The sequence below is a fragment of the Anomaloglossus baeobatrachus genome, chromosome 9, assembly GCF_048569485.1.
Source record: "Anomaloglossus baeobatrachus isolate aAnoBae1 chromosome 9, aAnoBae1.hap1, whole genome shotgun sequence".
NCBI lineage: Eukaryota > Metazoa > Chordata > Amphibia > Anura > Aromobatidae > Anomaloglossus > Anomaloglossus baeobatrachus.
Window position 1 is genome coordinate 79,426,477 of NC_134361.1, and position 26,604 is coordinate 79,453,080.

The 26,604-nt window shown below is 45.4% G+C and overlaps 1 protein-coding gene across 1 annotated transcript in view; it reads right to left on the bottom strand.

The window, feature by feature from the left end:
- NRK (Nik related kinase) overlaps nucleotides 1-26,604 on the bottom strand; it is a 432,773-nt gene that overhangs the window by 150,487 nt on the left and 255,682 nt on the right. Inside the window, exons 20-22 of the mRNA XM_075323819.1 lie at nucleotides 13,699-13,790; nucleotides 6,507-6,622; nucleotides 718-811 (exon numbers count right to left, since the gene is read on the bottom strand). Coding sequence (XP_075179934.1) covers nucleotides 718-811; nucleotides 6,507-6,622; nucleotides 13,699-13,790 — 302 coding nt within the window. The remainder of the gene's footprint in view (nucleotides 1-717; nucleotides 812-6,506; nucleotides 6,623-13,698; nucleotides 13,791-26,604) is intronic.

Here is a 26,604-nt window from a genome sequence, read left to right on the forward strand (position 1 = left end):
AGCTCTTTGAGGGTGCATACTACTGTGTTAGATATGTGCACACTGAGCATTTGGAAGCCTAGGTTTTGGATCAAATTGACCAACTATCAATATTGAGATCCATTGACCATATAGAATGGAGTTTGCAGACTGAGGAGCTGCTCGCTGGGGTAGATGTGAGGGAGGACAGTAGTGTGCAACTGCAGAAATGTGAAGCTGGGTGACAGATGGTGGTGTAGAGGGAAGAGTGTCACCTGTATGTAAATCTAATGCTGTTATATTAGGGGGCATGATCCTCATGAAGACGCTCATGAAGAAAGGTTGTTACTCCCTTTTGGCTAAAAAGACTATAAGTTCACATTAGAAAGAGATGGCCATATCTCAAGAGTGGAGAGCCATAGGGTGAAAAGAGAAACAACGCCAAATTCAGGAGAACGGCAGCATTGACAATAAGTAAACAAAAAAAATTACATATTTATAACAAGTGACCGGTCCTCTTTAAGATGTGATGCTAATATTGAACTTTAGGCAGGATCTCCATTAGTGGACCATGTCTCGATTGAGTAGTAACCCAAACACCTTCAATGATTAGCACAAATACCACACTGAAAAAGTGATCTGTGTTTTAAGCTTCCACACCAACCAGTGTCAGCCCGGCTAGAAGCTGACGAGGTGATAAGGACATGCGGAACTACTACTATAATAGAAAAAAATGCATCTAACATCTAAGCACTGCACCTTGTCTCCATGCACGTTGCTCTGGGGTTTCTCTACTCTTCCATCTGCCGGTGTAGTCCTCGAGACTTCCACTCTACCATTGCTTAGTGGTTGCCTGAAAAAAATATTTAAGCCACGTATTTGAAAAACAACCTTTTTAAATGTTAGCAAAAACTTGTGTCTTTGATGGAAAATATCCAAAATAATATCATATTTCCCCAAATATAACTATTCAATGACAAATTAGAACCATGGGTAAAATTATCAAATGGCCATTTCTTCTGATTCCTCTATATACCGGAATTCTCGTCTCAGCTGAGTGATATTCCACTGCCAGTATACTCTAGCAGTGCTATATCTCTCTGCCAAACAAAAGGTCCAGCTATTGAAATAGCAGGAACTGGTTTCTTCTCTTCCCCCATTGTCATATGTCTAGGAGAGTTGGGAGAACTTCCATACATATTAGATGGATGAACTTTCCCATTGAAATTTTTGGGCTCGATCAACTTATGTGATGTTTACGGGTGTCTTTTTACGCCTTTCTTTTCTAGCAAGACAATATGTCTTGGGCTAAACCGGGAGAGGAACGTACGGTCCATGCATACCACATGTGACGCCCTGGCACAGCCAGGGTGTCACAGAAAGAGTTAATCCTCCTTGGTAATCTGATCTCACACGGTGCAGCATGACAAAGCACAGCCCCCAGTGTAAGGGAAAAGCAGAGGGGAGGGGCTGGAGCAGACAGTGTGTGGAGAGGAGACAGGAGAGAGGTCTGGAGTTAGCTCCCAGGCTGGGAGTGAAGCGTTCTCCAAAAGGGCCGGGGCAGGCCGTAGTGAGGAAGGGGCCAGAACAGGTAGCCGGAGCCGGGCGGTGGCCCCTCGGTACCTGGGTACCCGGATCACTACAGGGGAGTGATTCCCCGTCCCCGGCTGAGGAGAAAGAGGAAGAGAGAGAGAGGAGAGAAAGGCACTTGGCTGCAGGGAAGAAACAACTAGGGCTGCTGCACCGTGTGTGGGACTCTAACACCCCCGTACCGAAGGCTGCGGACACCGGCAATTCTTAGTTCACCAGTGACTCCATGTGACTTTCTTGTGAGTACACCCGTGCCCTCGGGCACCGCACTGCAGCACTGCGCCCTGCTCCCTGCTTCCCCCATCACTGGGCCCCGGGATCACCAACCCCTACCCACGGAGGGGCAACACAACACCTAGCTGCTCCGCTTCACCATCCCCGGGATCCCCGTATTGAGCAGCGGTGGTGCTACACATCACCACAACCGTGGGTGGCGTCACGGACAATATCCCAACACCCAAATACCCCTTTTACTGTGGAGCCTGGGATCACAGACCGGGTCACGCCATCGTGATACCCGCAGAAGTGACTCTGTGGCCCGGATCTGAGTACCCCTGGTCCCCGGGCGAAACATTTGGCGTCACGAACAGGATCGAGCCCATCCAGTCACCTGGAGGAAGTGCGCCTTGCCCCGTTCGTCAGCGGCGTCCCGCTGAGGAAAAATCCCGAAGTCCGCCATTTTAGCCGCCATTTTAGGCGCCAAAAACAACAACTTGGCGCCTTCTTCTCCGAGCGGTGGGCGCGAAAAAGAGGCTCCGCCCCCTGAGAACGCGGGCGGAAGTGAAGCTCCGGAGGACCGGAAGCGAAAGAGAAACTTTAAAGTTGCTGGAAGGACTGCTCCCGAGTACCAAGGGGGAGCAGTAGGAAGGAACCGCAGCTTATGTAACAAGGACTGTAAAGGCAGGGACGCCAGGACTCTGCCAACGTTTGGTTCCTGGAGAGGCCGCCGCAGCGATGCACCGACCCGTTACCCCTGTTACCGGTAGCGGAGCCCGCAGCGCCTGTTGGGGAGGACCCAGACCTGGGGTCCCCAGGCCTCACCTTTGTCACCACCCTGCCACCGGCCCCGGCAGTCCGCCCGGCCGCGACGGAGATGACGACGGCTCCGGCGGTCCGCCCGGCCGCAACGGCAGCAAAGTACCGGTCCCGTTGACCAATCTGGAACCGTTTCTGGACTGGGGTCAAGGGGTGCTGCCTGGGTTTTAGGGGCAGCACCAAGGCTAGGTTGTTTGGGTGGGTGACTAAAGGACCCGTTACATTAACATTATTAAAAGTGTTATTTGTTGTTGCAACGTTGAAGCAATGTGCATCCCGCTGTGGGAAGATTGAAAATGTTTAAAATGTTTTATTCCTTTTCCAGTTTTAATAAATGTCGGTGCCTAGCCGGCCCGAGGACGGGCCGTGTTTTACCAAGGGGGTGTGTGACGCCCTGGCACAGCCAGGGTGTCACAGAAAGAGTTAATCCTCCTTGGTAATCTGATCTCACACGGTGCAGCATGACAAAGCACAGCCCCCAGTGTAAGGGAAAAGCAGAGGGGAGGGGCTGGAGCAGACAGTGTGTGGAGAGGAGACAGGAGAGAGGTCTGGAGTTAGCTCCCAGGCTGGGAGTGAAGCGTTCTCCAAAAGGGCCGGGGCAGGCCGTAGTGAGGAAGGGGCCAGAACAGGTAGCCGGAGCCGGGCGGTGGCCCCTCGATACCTGGGTACCCGGATCACTACAGGGGAGTGATTCCCCGTTCCCGGCTGAGGAGAAAGAGGAAGAGAGAGAGAGGAGAGAAAGGCACTTGGCTGCAGGGAAGAAACAACTAGGGCTGCTGCACCGTGTGTGGGACTCTAACACCCCCGTACCGAAGGCTGCGGACACCGGCAATTCTTAGTTCACCAGTGACTCCGTGTGACTTTCTTGTGAGTACACCCGTGCCCTCGGGCACCGCACTGCAGCACTGCGCCCTGCTCCCTGCTTCCCCCATCACTGGGCCCCGGGATCACCAACCCCTACCCACGGAGGGGCAACACAACACCTAGCTGCTCCGCTTCACCATCCCCGGGATCCCCGTATTGAGCAGCGGTGGTGCTACACATCACCACAACCATGGGTGGCGTCACGGACAATATCCCAACACCCAAATACCCCTTTTACTGTGGAGCCTGGGATCACAGACCGGGTCACGCCATCGTGATACCCGCAGAAGTGACTCTGTGGCCCGGATCTGAGTACCCCTGGTCCCCGGGCGAAACACACACACTGAAAGGTAGTCTGACATCCCCAACCCAGTTTAATCAGATAGTCATATACAGGACTTAGCCCTGATAAAAATCATGCCTGATTACTTTCATCATTTATGCTAATGCAAAAATAATATTTGATGTTTATGGAAAAAGAGGGTGCTAAGAGAACCCTAAATGGGTCCATACACTGAATGCACCATTCTGACCCTCACCCTTTGTTGATTTGTTAATTGGAAGCACTTGCTTGCCCAATGTGAGCACTGCCTGAACTAAAAACGTGGCTGTGCGTTCAAACACTGACACTGCAGGAGCCGTGCAGGTGCACACACATCCCTCCCTCCTGTGTGCTGTGGCTGTTTGTTAAACCCCGGTAGATCAATATTAGCAAGTGGCCACAGCAGACAAGAAAGAGGGATATGTGCATGGGTGCTCAACTCCTCAACTGAGGAGACTACGTGCTCTGCTCCTGCAGTGTCAGTGTGTGTGTGCGCACTGCCAAGTTTCAGTTCAGGCAGCACTTACTCCAGACACGTGAGTGCTGTCAATTAAGGAAAAGGAGGTGGAGGGGACGGTTAACTGACAGCTTGGCCACCTAGCACCCTCATTTGCAAAATACTAGTTTTCTGTATAAATATAGCTCAGCAACTTAAACAGGCATGACTTTTAAAGGGGATAAGGCCCCTATATGACCATCTGATTAGTTTAAGTTGTGTTTTGGGGTAACAAACGCTATTTAGATGTGAATCTTCCTTAGACTCCCGACATTGGGTGTTATAGCCTTGTTATGGCATTTTGTAGTTTCCTGAATATAAAGAGGTCTACAGAAAGCTGATCCTGACTTGTTCCAAATTAAATATTCACAGTTATTTAAACAGGGAAACTAAATCTGTAGATTAATTCCAAAAGTGTATTTTGTTGGAAGCCAAACAACACTTAGAGCTACGTTTATAGATGTTAGCATCTATATGTCTGCCATTTGCAATCCAATAGGGGGAATCAATTCTCTACTTTACACTGTATATCTGGTTGGACTTTGTCAGACTGTGAGTAGAAGTAGGTTAATCAGAAACTGATATTAAAGAGGTTGTTCACTACTTTTACATTGATGGCTCATCCTTAGGGGCACTTTGCACACTACGACATCGCAAGCCGATGCTACGATGTTGAGCGCGATAGTCCCCGCCCCCGTCGCAGCAGCGATATCTTGTGATTGCGCCGGAGCGAACATTATCGCTACGGCAGCTTCACATGCACTTACCTGCCCTGCGATGTCGCTCTGGCCGGCGACCCACCTCCTTCCTAAGGGGGCGGGTCGTGCGGCGTCACAGCGACGTCACACGGCAGGCGGCCAATAGAAGCGGAGGGGCGGGATGAATGGGACGTAAACATCCCGCCCACCTTCTTCCTTCCGCATTGCAGCCGGGACGCAGGTAAGGTGATGTTCCTCGCTCCTATGGACCACACACAACGATGTGTGCTGCCTGCTGGAACGAGGAACAACATCGTACCGTCGCTGCTGCAAAATTATGGAAATGTTGGACCCTACACTGATCATACGATAACGATGGTTTTGCGCTCGTTAATCATATGTAAAAGGATTCACCTACTGCGATGACGACAGCGACGCCGGATGTGCGTCACTTTCGATTTGACCCCACCGACATCGCACCTGCGATGTCGCAACGTGCAAAGTACCCCTTAGAATAGGTCATCAATGTCTGATTGGCCGGGGTCAGACACCTGGCACCCTTGCTCATCAGCTGTTCTCTGCGCCAGCAGTGGTAGCAGGTGGCCGGAAATGCTCAGTTCTGAAGTTGAGTCGTCTTAGGATAGCGGCCTTGGTCGGGTACTGCACATCCACCTACCATTCAAATTCATGAGGAGGCGGATGTGCAGTACCCGGCTGCGGCCACTATCAGAAGACGGAGCAGCTCCAGAACTGAGCATTTCCGGCCGCCTGCTGCAGCATCGGGAGCAGCTGATCATCGTGGGTGCTTGGTGATGGCCTAAGCATTGGCCATCAATATAAAAATAGTGGACAACCTCTTTAAATATGTCTATTAACAGTTTAAAAAGTAAAAGTTCTGAATAGAAGATTTCAATTCAGACCATTGATATGAGCGGAAGAGAAAGTGGTCAGTACTTATTTACAAGTGTGCAAATCATGATGACTGCTAGGACTGTAAAACTTAGCAGAATCCCAATACTGAGGATTTTACACATTGTTAGGATTCAGCATGTTGGACTCCTTCCCTAAGTTTATACATGGACCTGAAAAAGTTTTTAAAAACACAAATAACAAATGAGAAAGGCTTTAGGTCACCAGAGACAGATTTATGATACCTATCAAGAATGACAACAGTACATATCTCTAGGTGTCCAGAACCTGGCCAGAGAACATACCAGTATACTACCAGAGGCAGTGCATATGTATACTAATACACCACATACAAGACATTGATGACTACAGTCTGGGAGCAGTAACCACTACTAAATCATTAGGGAAGAAATACCAATAAGCCAACAGTGGCAGCTGACATAACAGCCGCACAGGGGCCCAGGAGCTGGGGGGCTCATTTCCACTTTTAACGTAGGACAAATTGGGTCCTTTGCTGTGCAATATCTCCTCATAATGCACATGTCTGTATTTGCCAGTAATAGAGCCCATAAGGGTTAAAGCAGCCTTGTCCCATTCTCACAAATGCTTGTAATTCCTTATGGCAGACACCAACCTTTTTTTCTGGATATCATCATCACTGCTGCCAACTTCATCACTGGACGAGGAATAATACGAGGCCTTAAAGTAGGATCTGTTACTTTCGCTTCCTTTTGCTACAACATTGTGATTCTGGGTGATAAGTAGTTAAAAAAAAAAATGACTGGCTATATTACATTATTAAAATAGATCTTAAGATATAAGGGCAAGAGATACAAATAACACACAATGTAGATTTTAGTACACAATGCAGTAATAGCCAACTATAAGGATAACAGACACAAATATTACTGTATGTCCAAGGTTATGGTTTCACTATTCAGTGATTCTGATATTTGTCAGATGCAGTTTTGTTCTGAGGAGAATGTGGCTTTAGATCACCATCTGTATCAATGGTCATGGATAAACTATGAACTCAAAATAGAGAACAATGGTTCACCTCGCACTCAAAGGAAAATGGTCTCATATCCAATGTCCTTGGTCCACAGGAGAAGGGCAATGAGTCTATCCTGTGTTACGCTCGTTGAGGAGGTGGTGAGCGGAAATGGACCTACTGGACCACAGGGGGAACCAGGGCTTACCTAGATGTAACAAAGTGCCTACCGGGTATTCGCCAAAGCCTTTATTGGTAAGGATGGGCTTAACTGCCGGTAGATGTCAGGTACTGCATCCAGGGCAGTGTCTGAGACTGTGGTAGCTGACACCCAGGACAGAGACAGGCTCAGATATGGACAGGTACAATCTCAAATCCAGACAGGGGCAACTGATGCAGACAAGATGACTGGTTCAGACAAAATGGCTGATGCAGGCAGGTATGGAGGGTATGGCAGATACAGACATGAAAGAGATAGCAGGCACAGGTACATGTAACGGGCACAGAATACACAGTACCTGACAACTAGTTAGCAAGACAGGAACTAATTAACCATGTTGCTCAGGTCCCTCCCCTAGTGGGAGGATGCCATAAGTACCAAATGCCTCTCAGCCTATTCTGGGTAATGGTGCACTCACCCTTTAAAACCAGGGAAGGTGTTCATGTTTGCGGCCTAAGTGTGCTTCCAGTGGACCTGTGCGGTGTGCACAGGCCCCGGGAGCAGGAGGGAGCCGCAGGGGAGCATGTGGACGGCTGTGGAGAAGCGGGGGAGGGCACAGGCAGTCCACAGTGGTTAGTATGTAGGAGTCCCTGCAGGAACGCCGGCATTACATCCCGTAAAACAATATGAAGGAGAAAAGTTGTTCTGGCACTCATAAAAATATACATCAATCAATGCAAAAAATTTAAGTCACTACAAGATCTAAAAAAGTAATATGGATGGATTTCAATATTTTCTTCGGACCATGTACTAATGGATTTTAATAATTTCCAATAAAATGTTTTGCTTTCTTTGATGGATATTTGGATGAGTGTCAGAACAACTTCTTTTCTTCGCTAGGAACTCAAGACGGTCACACATCACCAAATGCCTTACTAGACTGGTCCAAGTAAAATATATCTTTGTACCGTGTTAGCCATGGATAAGAAAAATATGTCGCTGTCTGACTGGTCCAGTTTCACATGGATAGAGCAAGTCATGATTCATTTTGCTCAAATATGTGAATGTACAGTATACGGTATATGACAGTGAACACTTTACTGTATTGTCAAAAAAAGGCTTTAAACCATAATGTGGCCAATGTAATAGTGTTATGGAACCTGACAGGTTACCTTTACAATGCGTGCCAATTTGGATTTCAAATATTGGTAAATATGGACAATGTCCGTATAACAATAGACAGACTTCTTCCATAACAAAGGGCAGCCAAAATATCCCTTTTACACAGCCCTGATGTAAGCGATAATGAGTGGCCCTACGATTGGACACAACCTATTACTGGATAATCACTTACTAAAAGCTATAGTCCACCATATAAAATAAAAAAAACATACAGTATACTCACCACCCAAACTGGCGGCATTCCGGCAAAGTCAATGCTGTGTCTCTCGGTTCTCACATGATACTATCGCGGGCGGGTAGGAGGGTGCCGGCACCTCGCTCACCCCTCTGCTCGGGTCCGGCTGCTGCTGCTCAGTGGTGGCTCGAGCGGTGGGCCGGATCCCGGGGGTTCTCGAGCGGCGCTCCTCGCCTGTGAGTGAAAGGGGATTGGGTTTTGGGATATAGTCTATTGTCCGTGACGCCACCCACGGTTGTGGTGATTTGTAGCACCACCGCTGCTCAATATGGGGATCCCGGGAGTGGTGATGCGGAGCAGCCAGTTGTTGTGTTGCCCCTCTGTGGGTAGGGGTTGGTGATCCCGGGGCCCAGTGATGATGTGGAAGGTGCAGGGCCTGGTGGGCGCAGGGACGCGGGGGGCAGCCTTGTGCCTTCCGGCACTGTGGTACTCACTCAGCCTGAGACGGTGACACAATTCTTGGTAAAACACACGGCTGGAAAGACGGTTCCCACGGACGGCTGCACTTGCTCTCCCAGTAGGTAACGGTGATGTCCCTTTGACCTGCACCCAATGTTTCTGTGTTGGTAGCGATGGGTTCCCACCGGTAACCCGCTCCCCGGCTTGGATATGGACCGGAGGAGCCCTACTTTGCCCGCAGACGCTGGCCCCGAGGAACTGGTGCCCTGGCGGTGGCGGTGTTCCCCCTTAATGGTTGGACTTTTGTTTTCAGTCGGGACTTGGTTGTTTGGAGACAGACGTCCCCTTCACTGACGGATTTGGCAAATTATGGCGACTCCTAGCCTTGCCGGGATCCGAGAGGCCCCCCTGCCTTTGTGCTGACTGTCCTTCGTATACTGCTCCAGACCGCCGGGCCACTACCCGTCCGCGGTCCTTCCAGCAACCTCCAAGCAGTCCCCCTCCAGACGATCACCGCTGTTGCTGACCTTGCTGACACTGTCCTGCACTTAGCCGGACCGACTTCAGGCCTTTCTACTCTCACTTTTACTCTTTTCTTCTTTGCTCCACTACTACTTCACTTTCACTTAGCTGTTTACTCCTTCACTTCCCTCACTAGACTTAACTGTTTACTTAGCTCCTCACTCAAGCTTCCCCTGAGCTAATCTGCCTGGTTCTTCTTGCCTCCAGGGCTGTGAACTCCTTGGTGGGCGGAGCCAACCGCCTGGCTCACCCCCTGGTGTGAACATCAGCCTCTGGAGGAAGGCAACAAGGATTTTGGTAGCTTTGGTGTTCCTAACTGGGATGTAGGGTGTGGTGGTGGGATGACCTGTGACCCCTGGCTTGCCCAGGGCGTCACATTCCCCCTTAGCAAAATGCAGACCGTCCGCGGGCTGCCCGTCCAACACCGGTTTTATTTTCTGTAAGGTATAAAAAGTAAACATATAAATCATAACATCATCCCACAACGGTAGGCACATTTCTTAAACGTTACTAACGGTTTTACGGGTACGGTTTCCGCTCTCTCCCACCCAAGCAACCTGGCCCTGATGCTGCCCCTAAAGCCCAGGCAGCACCCCTTGACCCAAGTCCAGCACAAGTTACCCGAGCGGGATCTGTCCTTCCCCTCCAGAGGGTAGCCACCGGTTCCTGTGGTTGCTGGGCTCCAGCCTGCTCTGCTGAGGGCCCTCCCTCCAACCTGCCTCTCCGGAGGCGGCAACTGCGGAAAACGGTACGGTAAAACAACATATTTATAAGCCACTAACGTTTGTGGTTGCCCTGCAAGTTCACGGGCTTGTCCATGGATAGTTCCCATGCTAACTTTTTAAACGGTCCCCACGGGGACAACGGTGCCGGCTCCGGCCGGTTCAATCACTGTTAGGCAATCAGGTAATTTTTCGGTCTCATTTCACTTATTATTTTCAACTTTTTAAAACTTTAACTCACATAACACAGTGGTGGTCCCAACGGGGACTGTTGCAGCGGTGCTCCGCTGCCATTACTGTGCACTTTCGTACTCTTCACCCAGCTCTGGGTGGAAGAACACGGGCACCAGCCCCTCCAGCGCATAGCAAGCGCGGCGAGGAAGGGCCGCCCGATATCCGTTGTTCCCACTCCGGGGGATGTAAGTAGCCTCCGTGCCCTGCAGAGCGACGACTCCTTCATCTTCCTCCGACACGGGCTCGGTGTCAGGCCCGGAATCACTATCGTCCGTCTCTACGCCAGGCGGGTTGCCGCCAGCTGCCGCAGCTTCCGGGCCTGCCACTCTCTCCGCTCCCGTCACAGGGGAACATACTCTCGACGGGCCAGGCGCAGTGCTGTGCACGGGCAAGGAGGACAGAGGTGGCAGGGGGGCCAGGGGTAGACCGGGTCCCTCAGCCGCAGCGGCCGGTCCCTCGGGGACATAGGGGCGTGGGTCACTCTCCAGCTCCTCCAACATGGCCTCCATTCCATACACTCGTGCAACTGCAGCTGCATCCTCCACCTCCGCGGTCTACTGCTCCATCAGCCGGCAGATCTGGCTCCGGTAGTGTCGGCAGATCCCCGCCGTCCGGGCCCTCAGCCAGGCCGCTGTTCCGGGCACCAGCTCGGTAGCATCCGCATAACTAGGTGGGGCGGACATTCCTTGCCAGGGTCGGCGGACTGTGGGGGTCCCAGCGTTTCTGCTTGTACCACCACCTTCACATGCATCCAGCCGCCATCGCGTCCCCCTTAGCTTCTTTCCGGCCACTCCTCTATTGGGGCGGAGTTTTGGCCTTCACGCCTCTGCTACTCGAGAAGACGCTCGAGCGGGAACTTTTCGCGCCAAAGATGGCGACTTCTGGAAATTTTCAGCCGGATACCTCCGGCGGTCACAAGGCGCACCTCTACCCAACGGCAGAGCGGTAAGATCCTGTTCGTGACGCCAAGTTGTCGCGGGTGGGGAGGAGGGTGCCGGCACCTCGCTCACCCCTCTGCTCGGGTCCGGCTGCTGCTGCTCAGTGGTGGCTCGAGCGGTGGGCCGGATCCCGGGGGTTCTCGAGCGGCGCTCCTCGCCCGTGAGTGAAAGGGGATTGGGTTTTGGGATATAGTCTATTGTCCGTGACGCCACCCACGGTTGTGGTGATTTGTAGCACCACCGCTGCTCAATATGGGGATCCCGGGAGTGGTCATGCGGAGCAGCCAGTTGTTGTGTTGCCCCTCCGTGGGTAGGGGTTGGTGATCCCGGGGCCCAGTGATGATGTGGAAGGTGCAGGGCCTGGTGGGCGCAGGGACGCGGGGGGCAGCACTGTGCCTTCCGGCACTGTGGTACTCACTCAGCCTGAGACGGTGACACAATTCTCGGTAAAACACACGGCTGGAAAGACGGTTCCCACGGACGGCTGCACTTGCTCTCCCAGTAGGTAACGGTGATGTCCGTTTGACCTGCACCCAATGTTTCTGTGTTGGTAGCGATGGGTTCCCACCGGTAACCCGCTCCCCGGCTTGGATATGGACCGGAGGAGCCCTACTTTGCCCGCAGACGCTGGCCCCGAGGAACTGGTGCCCTGGCGGTGGCGGTGTTCCCCCTTAATGGTTGGACTTTTGTCTTCAGTCGGGACTTGGTTGTTTAGAGACAGATGTCCCCTTCACTGACGGATTTGGCAAATTATGGCGACTCCTAGCCTTGCCGGAATCCGAGAGGCCCCTGCCTTTGTGCTGACTGTCCTTCGTATACTGCTCCAGACCGCCGGGCCACTACCCGTCCACGGTCCTTCCAGCAACCTCCGAGCAGTCCCCCTCCAGACGATCACCGCTGTTGCTGACCTTGCTGACACTGTCCTGCACTTAGCCGGACCGACTTCAGGCCTTTCTACTCTCACTTTTACTCTTTTCTTCTTTGCTCCACTACTACTTCACTTTCACTTAGCTGTTTACTCCTTCACTTCCCTCACTAGACTTCACTGTTTACTTAGCTCCTCACTCAAGCTTCCCCTGAGCTAATCTGCCTGGTTCTTCCTGCCTCCAGGGCTGTGAACTCCTTGGTGGGCGGAGCCAACCACCTGGCCCACCCCCTGGTGTGAACATCAGCCCCTGGAGGAAGGCAACAAGGATTTTGGTAGCTTTGGTGTTCCTAATTGGGATGTAGGGTGTGGTGGTGGGATGACCTGTGACCCCTGGCTTGCCCAGGGCGTCACAATACTCTTTTGTCACATCAAAGCTGTAGATGACTATCAGTGGCTGCTGATGGGCTACAACCTTCACAATTACGTCATTCTGCAGTCAATGAGTAAATCTTTGTCTGACGATACTATGTGGGTTGCAGGTTATCAGGGCACGTGACTTAACAATTTGACGTTAGCGCAGATAACCAAGATCGCTAGAAGGGAACTGGCTCTGGAGGCGCATATGTTTGTTTTTATTTTATTTGGTGGACTACAGAATTTTAGAATGAGTTGTCCGGTAATGCTATCAATAGTGCCTACAAAACAATATTCAGTTCAGAAAATCTCTCCTCAGTTGGGTAACATGTAAAAATTGATATGGATGTCTATATTGCAAAACTTAAGCTGACCAAACTCAGAAGGGTCCAGGTAGGACTAGTCATCTAGGGCTTTGTTAATATCTGTTCTAATCACATCCATTTTTTGGTTCCATCATAGAAGTGGATCAACATAAAATTACAGCATTGTTGAATTTGTCTCATGATGGACATCAATTAACTATATTCTGGTCAGTCAGCTTTCGACCATGACATCGTGAATAGAGATGAGGTTCGTTGTTCGGTGATTGTGCCGATCACAGACTTTTCCCAAAAAAAACCAAAACAGTTGGGGTGCTTTATGAATGAATGTCAATCGCGCAGGCATTGCTGTGCTCAGTGCTCTGCCCAGTGCGAGCTGCTTGTAGTGTCACCTTGCACTAGGGTTATCATCAGTATGATCGGATGTAGTGTGCACCGTCCACCCTCCCCCGGAAGTGATCTTTTTATGGCTGGCTGTATTAGTTGGAGACCCGAACTGCCAAATTTGTGACTTCCATTGGGGTTTAGGTCAAGTCTGGGTTTAAAACAGAACTTTATCAAAAGTCCGACCGAACCCACCAAATGTCCATAGCTGCGCTCATCTCTAGTCATGAACAAAACCTAAAAACCTGTCCATAGTCTTAAGCTTTATACCTAGAATTTTAACATAGAAATAAAATTTTAACAAGAAAGTTTCATGTTTCATGGAGCAATCTATGGTTTTCCATAAGGCAGATTTCCTTTACAGTCTGAACATAAATGCGAATACACATACTGTATACTAGTATGAATGGCACTGAGATAGGAAATAATCATCAGCATACTTCAGAACACTTACTGAAATCTTCCTGAAATCTAGGTGTACTTCATTTTCAGCCATCTGTAATTGCTGGGGATGATTCTGTACCACTTGCTTTTCTTTTGGTGACCCTAAAACGATAAATGAAATGATAAGACAATAATTATGAGTGTTCTATCATTCATCGTTAGTGTCATTCACCATCGTGGCATCTGGCACTCTGTGTCACTCCCCATACATCAAGAATCTTTCTTTTTTCTTAAGGGAAATCTCTTTTGAGTTTTAAGCCGTGCATCATAAAATCAATCAAGCAGCGCTCAAGAACCTTTGCAGGAGTCTAGAAATCCAAAGTGACTTGTAGTACAAGATGATCAGTAATTGGAGGAAACATGCTGATAGCCATATGAAAGTAAAAACAAAGCACGTTCTGACGTATTGTAAGGATACCAAAGGGCAACACTCAAATAAATATCCATCTCTATGCAAAAATATGTCAGGAGAAAGAACAAACTGAATTTCCAGTGATTTTATACATGTGGAGCTACAGTGAAGAGCACTGTAAACCGGGCAATTATATAAAAGGCAGCTCTCTAATGTAATGTTGCCACAAGAGTTGTAATAAAAAGTATTTTGTCTGCATGGGTTTCCCAGTCTGAAGGCAGCCATCTAAGTCAAGATTGAAGTCATCTGACTCCGCCAGTTTTGGCGGAATCAACTTTTCCATAAAGGGGTGGTCCACTATTCAGCATTAGTAGCCACATCGATATAAAGCTCATAGAGAAGGCTTTTCTCAAATACCTTGTGTAGTACATTCTGCCTCTGAGCGGCGTTATCGTGATTCACTCATCCCCATCACATGACACCCGGGCTCTGTGACCTCAGATCCGGTGATGTCACATCAACTTCCAGTTGACCTGACATCACCAAGGCTGGCCCCAGTCTCCCTGAGTGACTGGGCTGTGGGTGGCGTTTTACCGCTCATCACAGCCCAGCTTCACTTCTGCTTGTGGCGCTCTGCAGCGAAGGAGAGAGTGTGCTTGACCACATAGATTGATACTCTTCCAGTGATAATGTTCGGTCTTCTGGCAATGGTATTTGGACTTCAGGTTCTCTCTCTGGTGATGATATTCAGTCTTTAGGTTCCTTTGGTGATGATATTCAGTCTTCGGATTCCTCTGGCAACGATATTTGGTCTTCGGGTTTCTCTGGCGATGGTATTTCGTTTTCGGATTCATTTGATAATGGCATGCAGGCTTTGAGTTCCTTTAGGTTCAATATGCTTCCAGATGATTCCCTTGCAGACAACATTGGCCTTCTCTGCTGCACACATGTCCATTCCCTTGAAGTTTTTGGAGCCTACACTCTCTTCTTGCTGCCGACCCAGCCTTTTATATTTGATAACTGTGCCACAGTGGTCACCTGACTTAGCGTCTCCGTCTAACTCTTTCCTTGAGAAAACACTTCTGACAGATTAGTTCCTGGTGACCTTGGTTCTGCAGCAGATGGTTCAGAAATACCATGGGGCACTGAATCTTCTTCTGGCCACCCAGTGAGCAATCTAATATATAAAGGTAAGTGTATGTATGTATGTATGTATGTCCGCTAAAGGAATCGGCACTGTCGCATTTACAATCACAAACTGTTGCACCTCATTTGACTCAGGGAATGTAATAGATTATGTTTTGGTGGGAAAATTTAACCCCGCGCTTTACAGTTATTCAACAAAAAAAACTACTTACATTAAAGTCAATGGAGCTGGGAGCTACAGGTCATTAATAGGAGCTCTGATTGGTTGTTATAGGCAACAAAGGACATTCTTAGTCTAACAAGCTTATGTGTGAGGTAATATAATTTCAGTAGAGACAGATAGAGAGAGACAGGGAAAGAGACAGACACAGACAGACGGAGGCAGACAGGGAGACAGAGAAAAACAGACAAAGACAGACAGGGAAAGAGGCAGACAGGGAAGGAGACAGAAAGACAGAGACAGACAGGAAAAGAGACAGACAGGAAAAGAGACAAAAAGGGGCAGACAGGGAAAGAGATAGACACAGATAGACACAGACAGACAGGGAAAAAGACAGACAGAGAAAGAGACAGACAGGGAAAGAGAGAGACAGGGAAAGAGAGAGACAGGAAAAGAAAGAAACAGGAAAAGAGAGAGACAGACAGAGAAAAAGACAGACACAGATAGACACAGACAGACAGGGAAAGAGACAGACGGGTGAAAGAGACAGACAGGGAAAGATACAGACACAGATAGACACAGACAAACAGGGAAAGAGACAGACAGGGAAAGAGAGAGACAGACAGGGAAAGCGACCGATAGGGAAAGAGACAGACACAGATAGACACAGACAGACAGGGAAAGAGACAGACAGGGAAAGATACAGACAGAGACAGACAGAGACAGAGACTGGGAGAGTGGGACAGAGACTGAGAGACAGTTAATATCCCGGGCAACTCCGGGTACTACAGCTAGTTCTCAATAACGATGGAGTCATCACAGGTAGAAGAAGCTAAAAGTCATTACGTGAGCTCATGTTAGTGGGGCCTGTGTGGATTAGCATTGAATCCTTATTTTCCTGACATTGAGAATCTTTCAGTCCCCATGATCACCTAATTAGGGGGTGATTACTATTCTTTACTAGACCTGTGATAAAATGCCCTATAATAAAGATGTCATGTACATGCTGTACTTTTCCATTATGACATTTCCATTATAATAAAGACGTCAGGTACAATCGCTGTACTTTTCCATTATGTACAGTATTATGGTTGTTTAGCTGGTTATGCTCTCATTTGGGAATATGAATAATATTTTGTGCATTTATTAAACAAATAAATTCAAAATATATTGCTTTAGTAACTTAGGAAATATTAAAAGAATATAAGGTGTAGTTGGATGGAAGTTATATTCCATATATGAACCTGTACAAGTACTTACAGCTACAACACACAGTTAACAGCTTTCAGCAACTATAGGATATTACAGCTGACGCTAGTAGTAGGCTTAAGTGCAGAAATCCCAGTGGATAAATAATTTCCAGCAGTACAAGCCAGTGGGACAAGTGTAAGATGGAGAGCACTTTACTGAAATGCTAGCAATGTAACTTTAATAATAAGAAAGAATTATGTTTATATAAAGACAATGAGCAAGTTAAAATGTACGAGTTGTGGGACTTAGCAGAAATCCCCTGGAAAGCCTCCCTACTTCAGCACTTTTTTACTGTAAATCTGTTTTTCTCATTGTGAGGGAAGCAGGGAAGTGGAGAGCATTCAATCGATGGGCAAACATCAATTATTCTTACACCGTAACCATTTGTTAAAAAAGCAGAGTACATCACAATACTAGGGTGGATTTGAAGTGTTCATAGAAACTTTTGAAAACTTTTTAGAACGTCAAAGGGAAGCTGTCAGCAGGTTTTTGCTATGTAAGCTGAGGACAGCATGCTGCAAGAGTTAAAAAACAAAAAGCAACTGTGCTTCTCTTATCTGTATGTCTGCAATTGTTTACATAAACTAATGGCTTTATTACTCTGTGAGTAACATTGCAGGACTAGAAACTCAAGTCTGACAAAGCCCCTGTTGTGATTGACACCTCACAGTGAGCATTCAATCTATATTGAGAGCCTGGTTTGGGTAGCTCTCAGCTCTGCCATGTTCCTGAATCTTAAGCAGGAAACCTGTGGGCAAAAAGCGCATAGGGTCTTACCCTGATAACAGGGGGTGTAATAAGAGTAATCCTACTCACCTGTTAGAGTTGTGAAAGGCACAACTCCTGTAACCGCATATGTTGATCAAAGGCAGCAGCACCCCGATTGGCAGATAACAGAGAGAATAGCGGAGATGGGTTTTATAAACCGCGCCAGAGATCCAGATGTAAACTTGATCAATGTACACTTTATTTCGGCATAGGTCTACGCGTTTCTGGGGTCTCAGCCCCCTTCTTCAGGACCAGCAAGCACAAGATACAAAGAATCTGCAGAGTACCATGTATACAGACAATATATACCCAGTGGAAAATCAAAAGAACCGCCCTCAAAAGAAAAAAATCGGCGGGAAAAAGGAGAAAAAAAAGGAGAGAAAAAAAAAAAAAAAAACAAAACCAAAACACAACCATCCCCCCTGCAAGGAGTGACGTGGTGCGGTGAAAAAAACAAAGAAAATGAACTGTATTGACAGCGACAGTCTCTTTGTAGATAAAATGACCAATGTCAAACAAAAATAATTAAAATAATTAACATGAAAAAATACGTCATTGTTGAATAAAAATATATATAACCATACATATATATGTGTTTATTGTGTCCCAGAATATATTAACAGTAATACTGCAGTGAGAGGGTATAGAACCCACACCTACTTTTGGCCATCAAACTTCATGAGGACCAGGAATTATGAAGCGGTAAGTCCACACAACCAGACCGGTGTGCGGTGGGAAGTTCATGATCTAATGAAAGGTGAAGAAACCATAGACAGGGAATTAATAAAAATTATAATAATAAAAAATAATAAGAAAAATAGGAGAAAAATCTATTCCAATATTAATTAAATACGGAATGGATATTGGTGTCAAAAAAAAAAAAAAAAAAAAATATATATCCCATAGACAGATTAAATAATGAGCGCGAAATGAGCGCACCCAATAAAACTAACACAGCATATACGCAAAAATTGTATCCTACAAAATATCTCTTATAAACCTATAAGTGTAGTGACCCATATATAAAGGGGTTAAAATGATAAAAAAGTTAAAACGGCCAAATGTATCAAGCCGAAAAAACAAGTGTATATATTTATGTGAAGAACTAATCAAATAGCTATTAAAAATGTGCAGTGGATATGATAAAAAACCGTAAAATGAAAGGAACAGAAGAAAAAAATAGGAGTGATTGGATTACAGGAGCGTGGGAAAAAACCACTACGCATGCGTATAACAACATAAGAGATAGGGGTGAAGAGAGTTCAGAAGCGTGGGAAAAAACACAGTACGCATGCGTTAGATCAAAGGCAAGACGCCGGTGCATTGAATAGACCAATAATTAGAGCTAGGGTGAGCAGAGTTCATAGTATAAAGAGAAATTAAGAAAAGGAGGAATTGAAAGGACAGGAACCCTCGAAACCAGAAAATGAATTTTAGATACCGTGCAGAAAAACACATATATATCTATATATGACGGACCTGAAAAACGATCCCGTCTAATAAATTTATAGAATAATCGGCAAGGAGTTTATCAGAAGGAATAGATATCCATCTGGATAAAAACACTAGACTATGATCACGATGCAAGAACCCTTTGGAACTATGAATAAAAATATTATAAAAATATATATAACAATAAATATGAATCATAATATATAATAACAGTTATCCCTCTGGGCAACAACTAGCCTCTAATGCTATATGACATTAATTAGATAAAATATGTCATATAGAGTATGACTTGTAAAATGTGAAAGATTTACCCATAAGCAATGGAGAAAAACCTAACATAACATAGATGATGATCAAGTAAAAATAGCTAAAAATACAACATTATTCAAAACCAATAAAAAACAGTAAAACATAAAACCAATATTATAAAAACAGTAATATAAATAAATTACTCATGAAAGATGTCCGTGATTTCATTGAGACCCCTTGGTTTAAGAGTATCAAGCTTGTATATCCAGAAAGTTTCTTTCCTGTTTAGCACCTCCATTCGGTTATGGACATATGGAGGAATATGTTCTATAGGGGTCACTCTAATCCTAGTAGCCTTTTTATGTTGCAAATTAATATGCCTAGATAGACCATGCAACATAAATCCAACCTTAATGTTGTGTCTATGTGAGTTGATACGATTATGAAGCGGCTGTATCGTCCTGCCAATATACTTCTTATCACATTCGCATTCTATAAGATAAATAACATGATCTGTCTGGCAAGTGAGATGACTTTTAATGTTAAATTTCACCCCTCCTGAGTTGAGGCCGAAATATAGCCTCCCATGTTGTATATCATTGCAACATAAACACTTCCTTATGCCACATTTATAGACCCCTATCGGTTTATCGGACATAGTGGTAGGAAGAATCTCTTTTAACCTGCTTGGGGCTAACATGTTTTTTAACGTGGGCGCTCTCCGATAAATGATCCCAGGAGTAGCCGGCAGAGCTCCCCTAAGGTAGGGATCATTCCGAAGAACATTCCAATGTCTACGGATGATATTTTTAATAAATTCACCGTCCTTACTATAAGTGGTAAGGAAATGAGAGGAAAAATCATTCCCGGGATCGGGACCATTTTTTATCCCAGGATTAACACTCCGTATGGTCAATTCACTCTGGCTCAGATCCTTGTTCACCTGATATGCCCTCTTGATTAGCGATGGGGGGTACTTTTTATCTAGAAACCTATTTTTAAGAACCATAGCCTGTTCCTTGTAGTCACTATCAAGGGTGCAATTCCTCCTCACCCTCTGAAATTGGTTCCTGGGCACATTGGTAAGCCATTTGTTGTAGTGGCTACTCGTAAAATCGATGTACCCATTGCTGTCGACCTTTTTGAAAAAGGTTTTAGTATATATTGTCCCTCTGTCATGTGCAATGGTGAGATCCAAAAAATCAATCGATCCCCTTTCTATAGTGGGTGTGAATGTTAGACCCCAATCATTGTTTGTAATGCATTTCAAAAAGTCGTGTAGGTTTCTACCTGAATCATCCCATATAATGAACAGGTCATCGATGTACCTTTTGTACACGAAGTTATTCATCAGAATGAACTTCATACCCTTCCACAGAAAAAGTTTCTGCTGGAGGGTATGAAGTTCATTCTGATGAATAACTTCTTTACTTTTCAAGACATATTGTACCATCAACGCTGTGGCACAGCGATGGGCTCGAGGGCTGCACCTATTTTCGCAAATCTATTCATGGGTTTGTTTGAGTTGTCACACATTTATTCCTCCGATCTTTTTAGACATGTCATCGTGTACAAAAGGTACATCGATGACCTGTTCATTATATGGGATGATTCAGGTAGAAACCTACACGACTTTTTGAAATGCATTACAAACAATGATTGGGGTCTAACATTCACACCCACTATAGAAAGGGGATCGATTGATTTTTTGGATCTCACCATTGCACATGACAGAGGGACAATATATACTAAAACCTTTTTCAAAAAGGTCGACAGCAATGGGTACATCGATTTTACGAGTAGCCACTACAACAAATGGCTTACCAATGTGCCCAGGAACCAATTTCAGAGGGTGAGGAGGAATTGCACCCTTGATAGTGACTACAAGGAACAGGCTATGGTTCTTAAAAATAGGTTTCTAGATAAAAAGTACCCCCCATCGCTAATCAAGAGGGCATATCAGGTGAACAAGGATCTGAGCCAGAGTGAATTGACCATACGGAGTGTTAATCCTGGGATAAAAAATGGTCCCGATCCCGGGAATGATTTTTCCTCTCATTTCCTTACCACTTATAGTAAGGACGGTGAATTTATTAAAAATATCATCCGTAGACATTGGAATGTTCTTCGGAATGATCCCTACCTTAGGGGAGCTCTGCCGGCTACTCCTGGGATCATTTATCGGAGAGCGCCCACGTTAAAAAACATGTTAGCCCCAAGCAGGTTAAAAGAGATTCTTCCTACCACTATGTCCGATAAACCGATAGGGGTCTATAAATGTGGCATAAGGAAGTGTTTATGTTGCAATGATATACAACATGGGAGGCTATATTTCGGCCTCAACTCAGGAGGGGTGAAATTTAACATTAAAAGTCATCTCACTTGCCAGACAGATCATGTTATTTATCTTATAGAATGCGAATGTGATAAGAAGTATATTGGCAGGACGATACAGCCGCTTCATAATCGTATCAACTCACATAGACACAACATTAAGGTTGGATTTATGTTGCATGGTCTATCTAGGCATATTAATTTGCAACATAAAAAGGCTACTAGGATTAGAGTGACCCCTATAGAACATATTCCTCCATATGTCCATAACCGAATGGAGGTGCTAAACAGGAAAGAAACTTTCTGGATATACAAGCTTGATACTCTTAAACCAAGGGGTCTCAATGAAATCACGGACATCTTTCATGAGTAATTTATTTATATTACTGTTTTTATAATATTGGTTTTATGTTTTACTGTTTTTTATTGGTTTTGAATAATGTTGTATTTTTAGCTATTTTTACTTGATCATCATCTATGTTATGTTAGGTTTTTCTCCATTGCTTATGGGTAAATCTTTCACATTTTACAAGTCATACTCTATATGACATATTTTATCTAATTAATGTCATATAGCATTAGAGGCTAGTTGTTGCCCAGAGGGATAACTGTTATTATATATTATGATTCATATTTATTGTTATATATATTTTTATAATATTTTTATTCATAGTTCCAAAGGGTTCTTGCATCGTGATCATAGTCTAGTGTTTTTATCCAGATGGATATCTATTCCTTCTGATAAACTCCTTGCCGATTATTCTATAAATTTATTAGACGGGATCGTTTTTCAGGTCCGTCATATATAGATATATATGTGTTTTTCTGCACGGTATCTAAAATTCATTTTCTGGTTTCGAGGGTTCCTGTCCTTTCAATTCCTCCTTTTCTTAATTTCTCTTTATACTATGAACTCTGCTCACCCTAGCTCTAATTATTGGTCTATTCAATGCACCGGCGTCTTGCCTTTGATCTAACGCATGCGTACTGTGTTTTTTCCCACGCTTCTGAACTCTCTTCACCCCTATCTCTTATGTTGTTATACGCATGCGTAGTGGTTTTTTCCCACGCTCCTGTAATCCAATCACTCCTATTTTTTTCTTCTGTTCCTTTCATTTTACGGTTTTTTATCATATCCACTGCACATTTTTAATAGCTATTTGATTAGTTCTTCACATAAATATATACACTTGTTTTTTCGGCTTGATACATTTGGCCGTTTTAACTTTTTTATCATTTTAACCCCTTTATATATGGGTCACTACACTTATAGGTTTATAAGAGATATTTTGTAGGATACAATTTTTGCGTATATGCTGTGTTAGTTTTATTGGGTGCGCTCATTTCGCGCTCATTATTTAATCTGTCTATGGGATATATATATTTTTTTTTTTTTTTTGACACCAATATCCATTCCGTATTTAATTAATATTGGAATAGATTTTTCTCCTATTTTTCTTATTATTTTTTATTATTATAATTTTTATTAATTCCCTGTCTATGGTTTCTTCACCTTTCATTAGATCATGAACTTCCCACCGCACACCGGTCTGGTTGTGTGGACTTACCGCTTCACAATTCCTGGTCCTCATGAAGTTTGATGGCCAAAATTAGGTGTGGGTTCTATACCCTCTCACTGCAGTATTACTGTTAATATATTCTGGGACACAATAAACACATATATATGTATGGTTATATATATTTTTATTCAACAATGACGTATTTTTTCATGTTAATTATTTTAATTATTTTTGTTTGACATTGGTCATTTTATCTACAAAGAGACTGTCGCTGTCAATACAGTTCATTTTCTTTGGTTTTTTCACCGCACCACGTCACTCCTTGCAGGGGGGATGGTTGTGTTTTGTTTTTTTTTTTTTCTCTCCTTTTTTTTCTCCTTTTTCCCGCCGATTTTTTTCTTTTGAGGGCGGTTCTTTTGATTTTCCACTGGGTATATATTGTCTGTATACATGGTACTCTGCAGATTCTTTGTATCTTGTGCTTGCTGGTCCTGAAGAAGGGGGCTGAGACCCCAGAAACGCGTAGACCTATGCCGAAATAAAGTGTACATTGATCAAGTTTACATCTGGATCTCTGGCGCGGTTTATAAAACCCATCTCCGCTATTCTCTCTGTTATGTTCCTGAATCTAAATTCTTTGATTGTTTCAGAACGTCTTCAGCCAGTAATCTAAGTGATACACCATTGGATTCAGAATCTCTTTGCCTACATTATGGTACTGTAAGATGTGGTAAGAAAAATCTGTTGGCAGATTCCCTTTAATGTATACCTAATATGGAATAGTGAACACTTTTGATAATCTTATTTTGTCAGAGCGATCCCAAGTTTTAGTCAATCACTAGGTGTTCTGCTGTCTGCAAAGCTGCAAAGACATCACTGAGCCTGTGGGGGAACGTGGCAGTAAATGTTCAATCTCCCTGAAGCACCCCCTGTGGAATGAAATGAAGCATTGCACAGTGAAATCAATTAGCTGTATGAATAATGCATACCTGTGCCTTGGCACTTCATGGTAAGACAGAGAACGGTGTCACAGGAGCGTACATTTTCTCATGCAAGAGGATCAAATCGATTATGTAAATTACAATCAAATCAAACTGATCAGAGTGCCAGCTTAGTGTTGCCCGATTCTCTCAGATGAGAAAATCGGAGCACACTGCCAGGAGAAGATGGAGAACTAAATTTATCCATCTTCTCCATTGTGTGAGCCCTCCAGTAAGGCTGGGGTTCTGCTGGAGTGTAAGCCGAGTGTTATGGGACTGTCAAGCCACTGTGATGCGATCCTGCGATCGCAGCACAGCCGCAGAGGACAGGGTGGGGAGGAGAGGAAGGGATTAATCTCCCTCTCTCCTCCATTACCAGCTGATGCGTATATCGCATGTAATCGCTGTAATGCGACTGCAGTGCGATGTTTCTCTTGCACCTATAGACTTGTATGGGTGTGAGTGATAATGAATCGGATTCCACCTGTAGCATATTGTGATTGTTTTCTCGGTCTGATTAGGGCTGAGAAAAAAAATCGCTCATGGGAGTGGCACCAAAGAGTAACATGGGTCCGGGTGGAATGCAATTTTTTTTTATCGCATTCCACTCACTCCGTTTTACTAGCCATGTGTCCTTAGCCTAACATTGACTCTGTGGGTTCACTGCTTATTTCCATGGGGATATTAGATTACTTGTATTAATATATTTCCTGTCAAGCTGCCACCAGGGGGAGCCAGAGCTCTGCAGCAGAAGACACAACACAAAGCAACAAAAACCAGGAAGTAAAAACACAGCGTTCTCATACACTGCCTCACAGCACAGCTGTGAAGCAGAGCTGCAGGGCGTGCGAGGAATAGTCAGGCAGGCTGGGTCAAACACAGTACGGGCAGAAGCAGGACCAGAGGAACGAGCGAAAGCAGAGTCAAAGTCAGGCCAAGGTCAGTACCGGGGGAAGCAACCGAGTGGGGAGGTAGGAGAGGGGACAGAGGACTGGAGGGATGACCAGGGGACGGAACACAGACAAGGGCATGGGGGCATAGGAGCAGACAGATCAGGATATCACTCACAGGACCAGCAATCACAGGCAAAGCAGTGCTAAGCTTATAGCTGGCACTGGTTCACTGGAATTGTCAGCTTTTAAGGCATCTAGGCTCTGGAAGTGAGGCCCGGGAGAAGGCCCCACCCCCTAGCCATGTGGACGGGGAGGTGAACCATGACATTTCCTTTGCTTGGGGTGAATACTTTTGCAAAGCACTGTTATGTCTCTGCGATTTTTCGCAGACTCAGTCAGCAAAAAAAAATCACACACGTGTGAACAGTCACATGCATGAGTGAAAAAAAAAAGGATGGCACACGTACTTGCAAAACTGACATTTGAATAAGCCCTAACACTGTATGCATATCTAGTGCTTTGAACAAGTTTTTATTTGTTAATGGTAGTGACAGGAAATATTTAATTGCTTATTTCTTGACTATATGGTCAGTAGTCTTCAAAAGTACCTCTACATCTTTAATAATTATATCCAAAATGTTGTCCTCGGTCGTGTTTCTTTGTGCATTTGGATCTTACACATTATATATTTGGTGGGAGCTTCCGTTTTTGTAAGATGTTATTTTCCTTCTTCCATTTACATGAAATGTAATTTTAATGTCAAATTCACAGCTTTAGGGGCAATAGTACACCAGCTGCATTAAAGTATGCCTACATCTGCCGTGTGCCAGTTTATGTGAACGACAGCCACTGAAGCAATGCCAGTTCTAATTGCAATATTGGACTTTGTGATTTAAGTGCATCATCACTTCCAAATTAAATCACTTGAAGTGCACTGTGTTACCTAAGCTGTCACTTAGCCTCGGGGCAGCTTTGCTGAAAGATTAAATAGCTAACTGCTATTAAGACACGGCTTTTTCAGCACTAGTATGCAAATATTGGACAATAAATACATTTTAATTACTCTGCCACTAAGATGAGCGCCGGCTTTTCCTGCGGTTGTGGATTGCACACTTGGCATATTTACCTTATCAAGAGCATAGTAAAGTAATGCATTGGATTTTTCTGAGCTCAGCAAACATTCGAGTTGTTAAATCCCATGAGAGCAATGTTTTTTTATTCTCTCTCCAGGATGAAAAGAAGTTATCCCCAAATTTCCCCATTTATCTGCATGTAGCTTGCAGCAATGCGTGCAAATGACTGGGTAACATCCCCACGCACAGGCAGATTTTCACAGACATTTCAGCATCAAATCTGGAGAAAGTACTGATTCTCCTTAAAAGCAGCGTCGGACTGGCTACCGGAGGAATCTCCAGTAATGCCAGGCCTGCATTCAGGTACCTGCATTGCACTCCAGAGCTCTCACCTGAGCCCGGAGTGCAGCCTAGACTGCACCACAAGCGCCGAGTGATTGATTCCGCGATGATTGCGGTTCAATTCATGACAGCTACGGACATCCCGGGCTGATCTCCGGTGCTCTCACCTGAACTCCGGATTGGAGCCCGGCCTGTCCGCAGCTGTTATGAACTGAACCGCAATCGCTGGGGAATCAATCAGTCCGCGCTCGCGGTGCAGTTCTGCAAACTCTGAGATCAGACCAGGCTGCAGCTGAGAGCTCCAGAGTGCAAAGCAGGAAACTGAATCAAGGCCTGACATTACTGGAGATTCCTCCGGTAGCCAGTCCGACACTGCTTAAAAGGGTTGTCCACTTA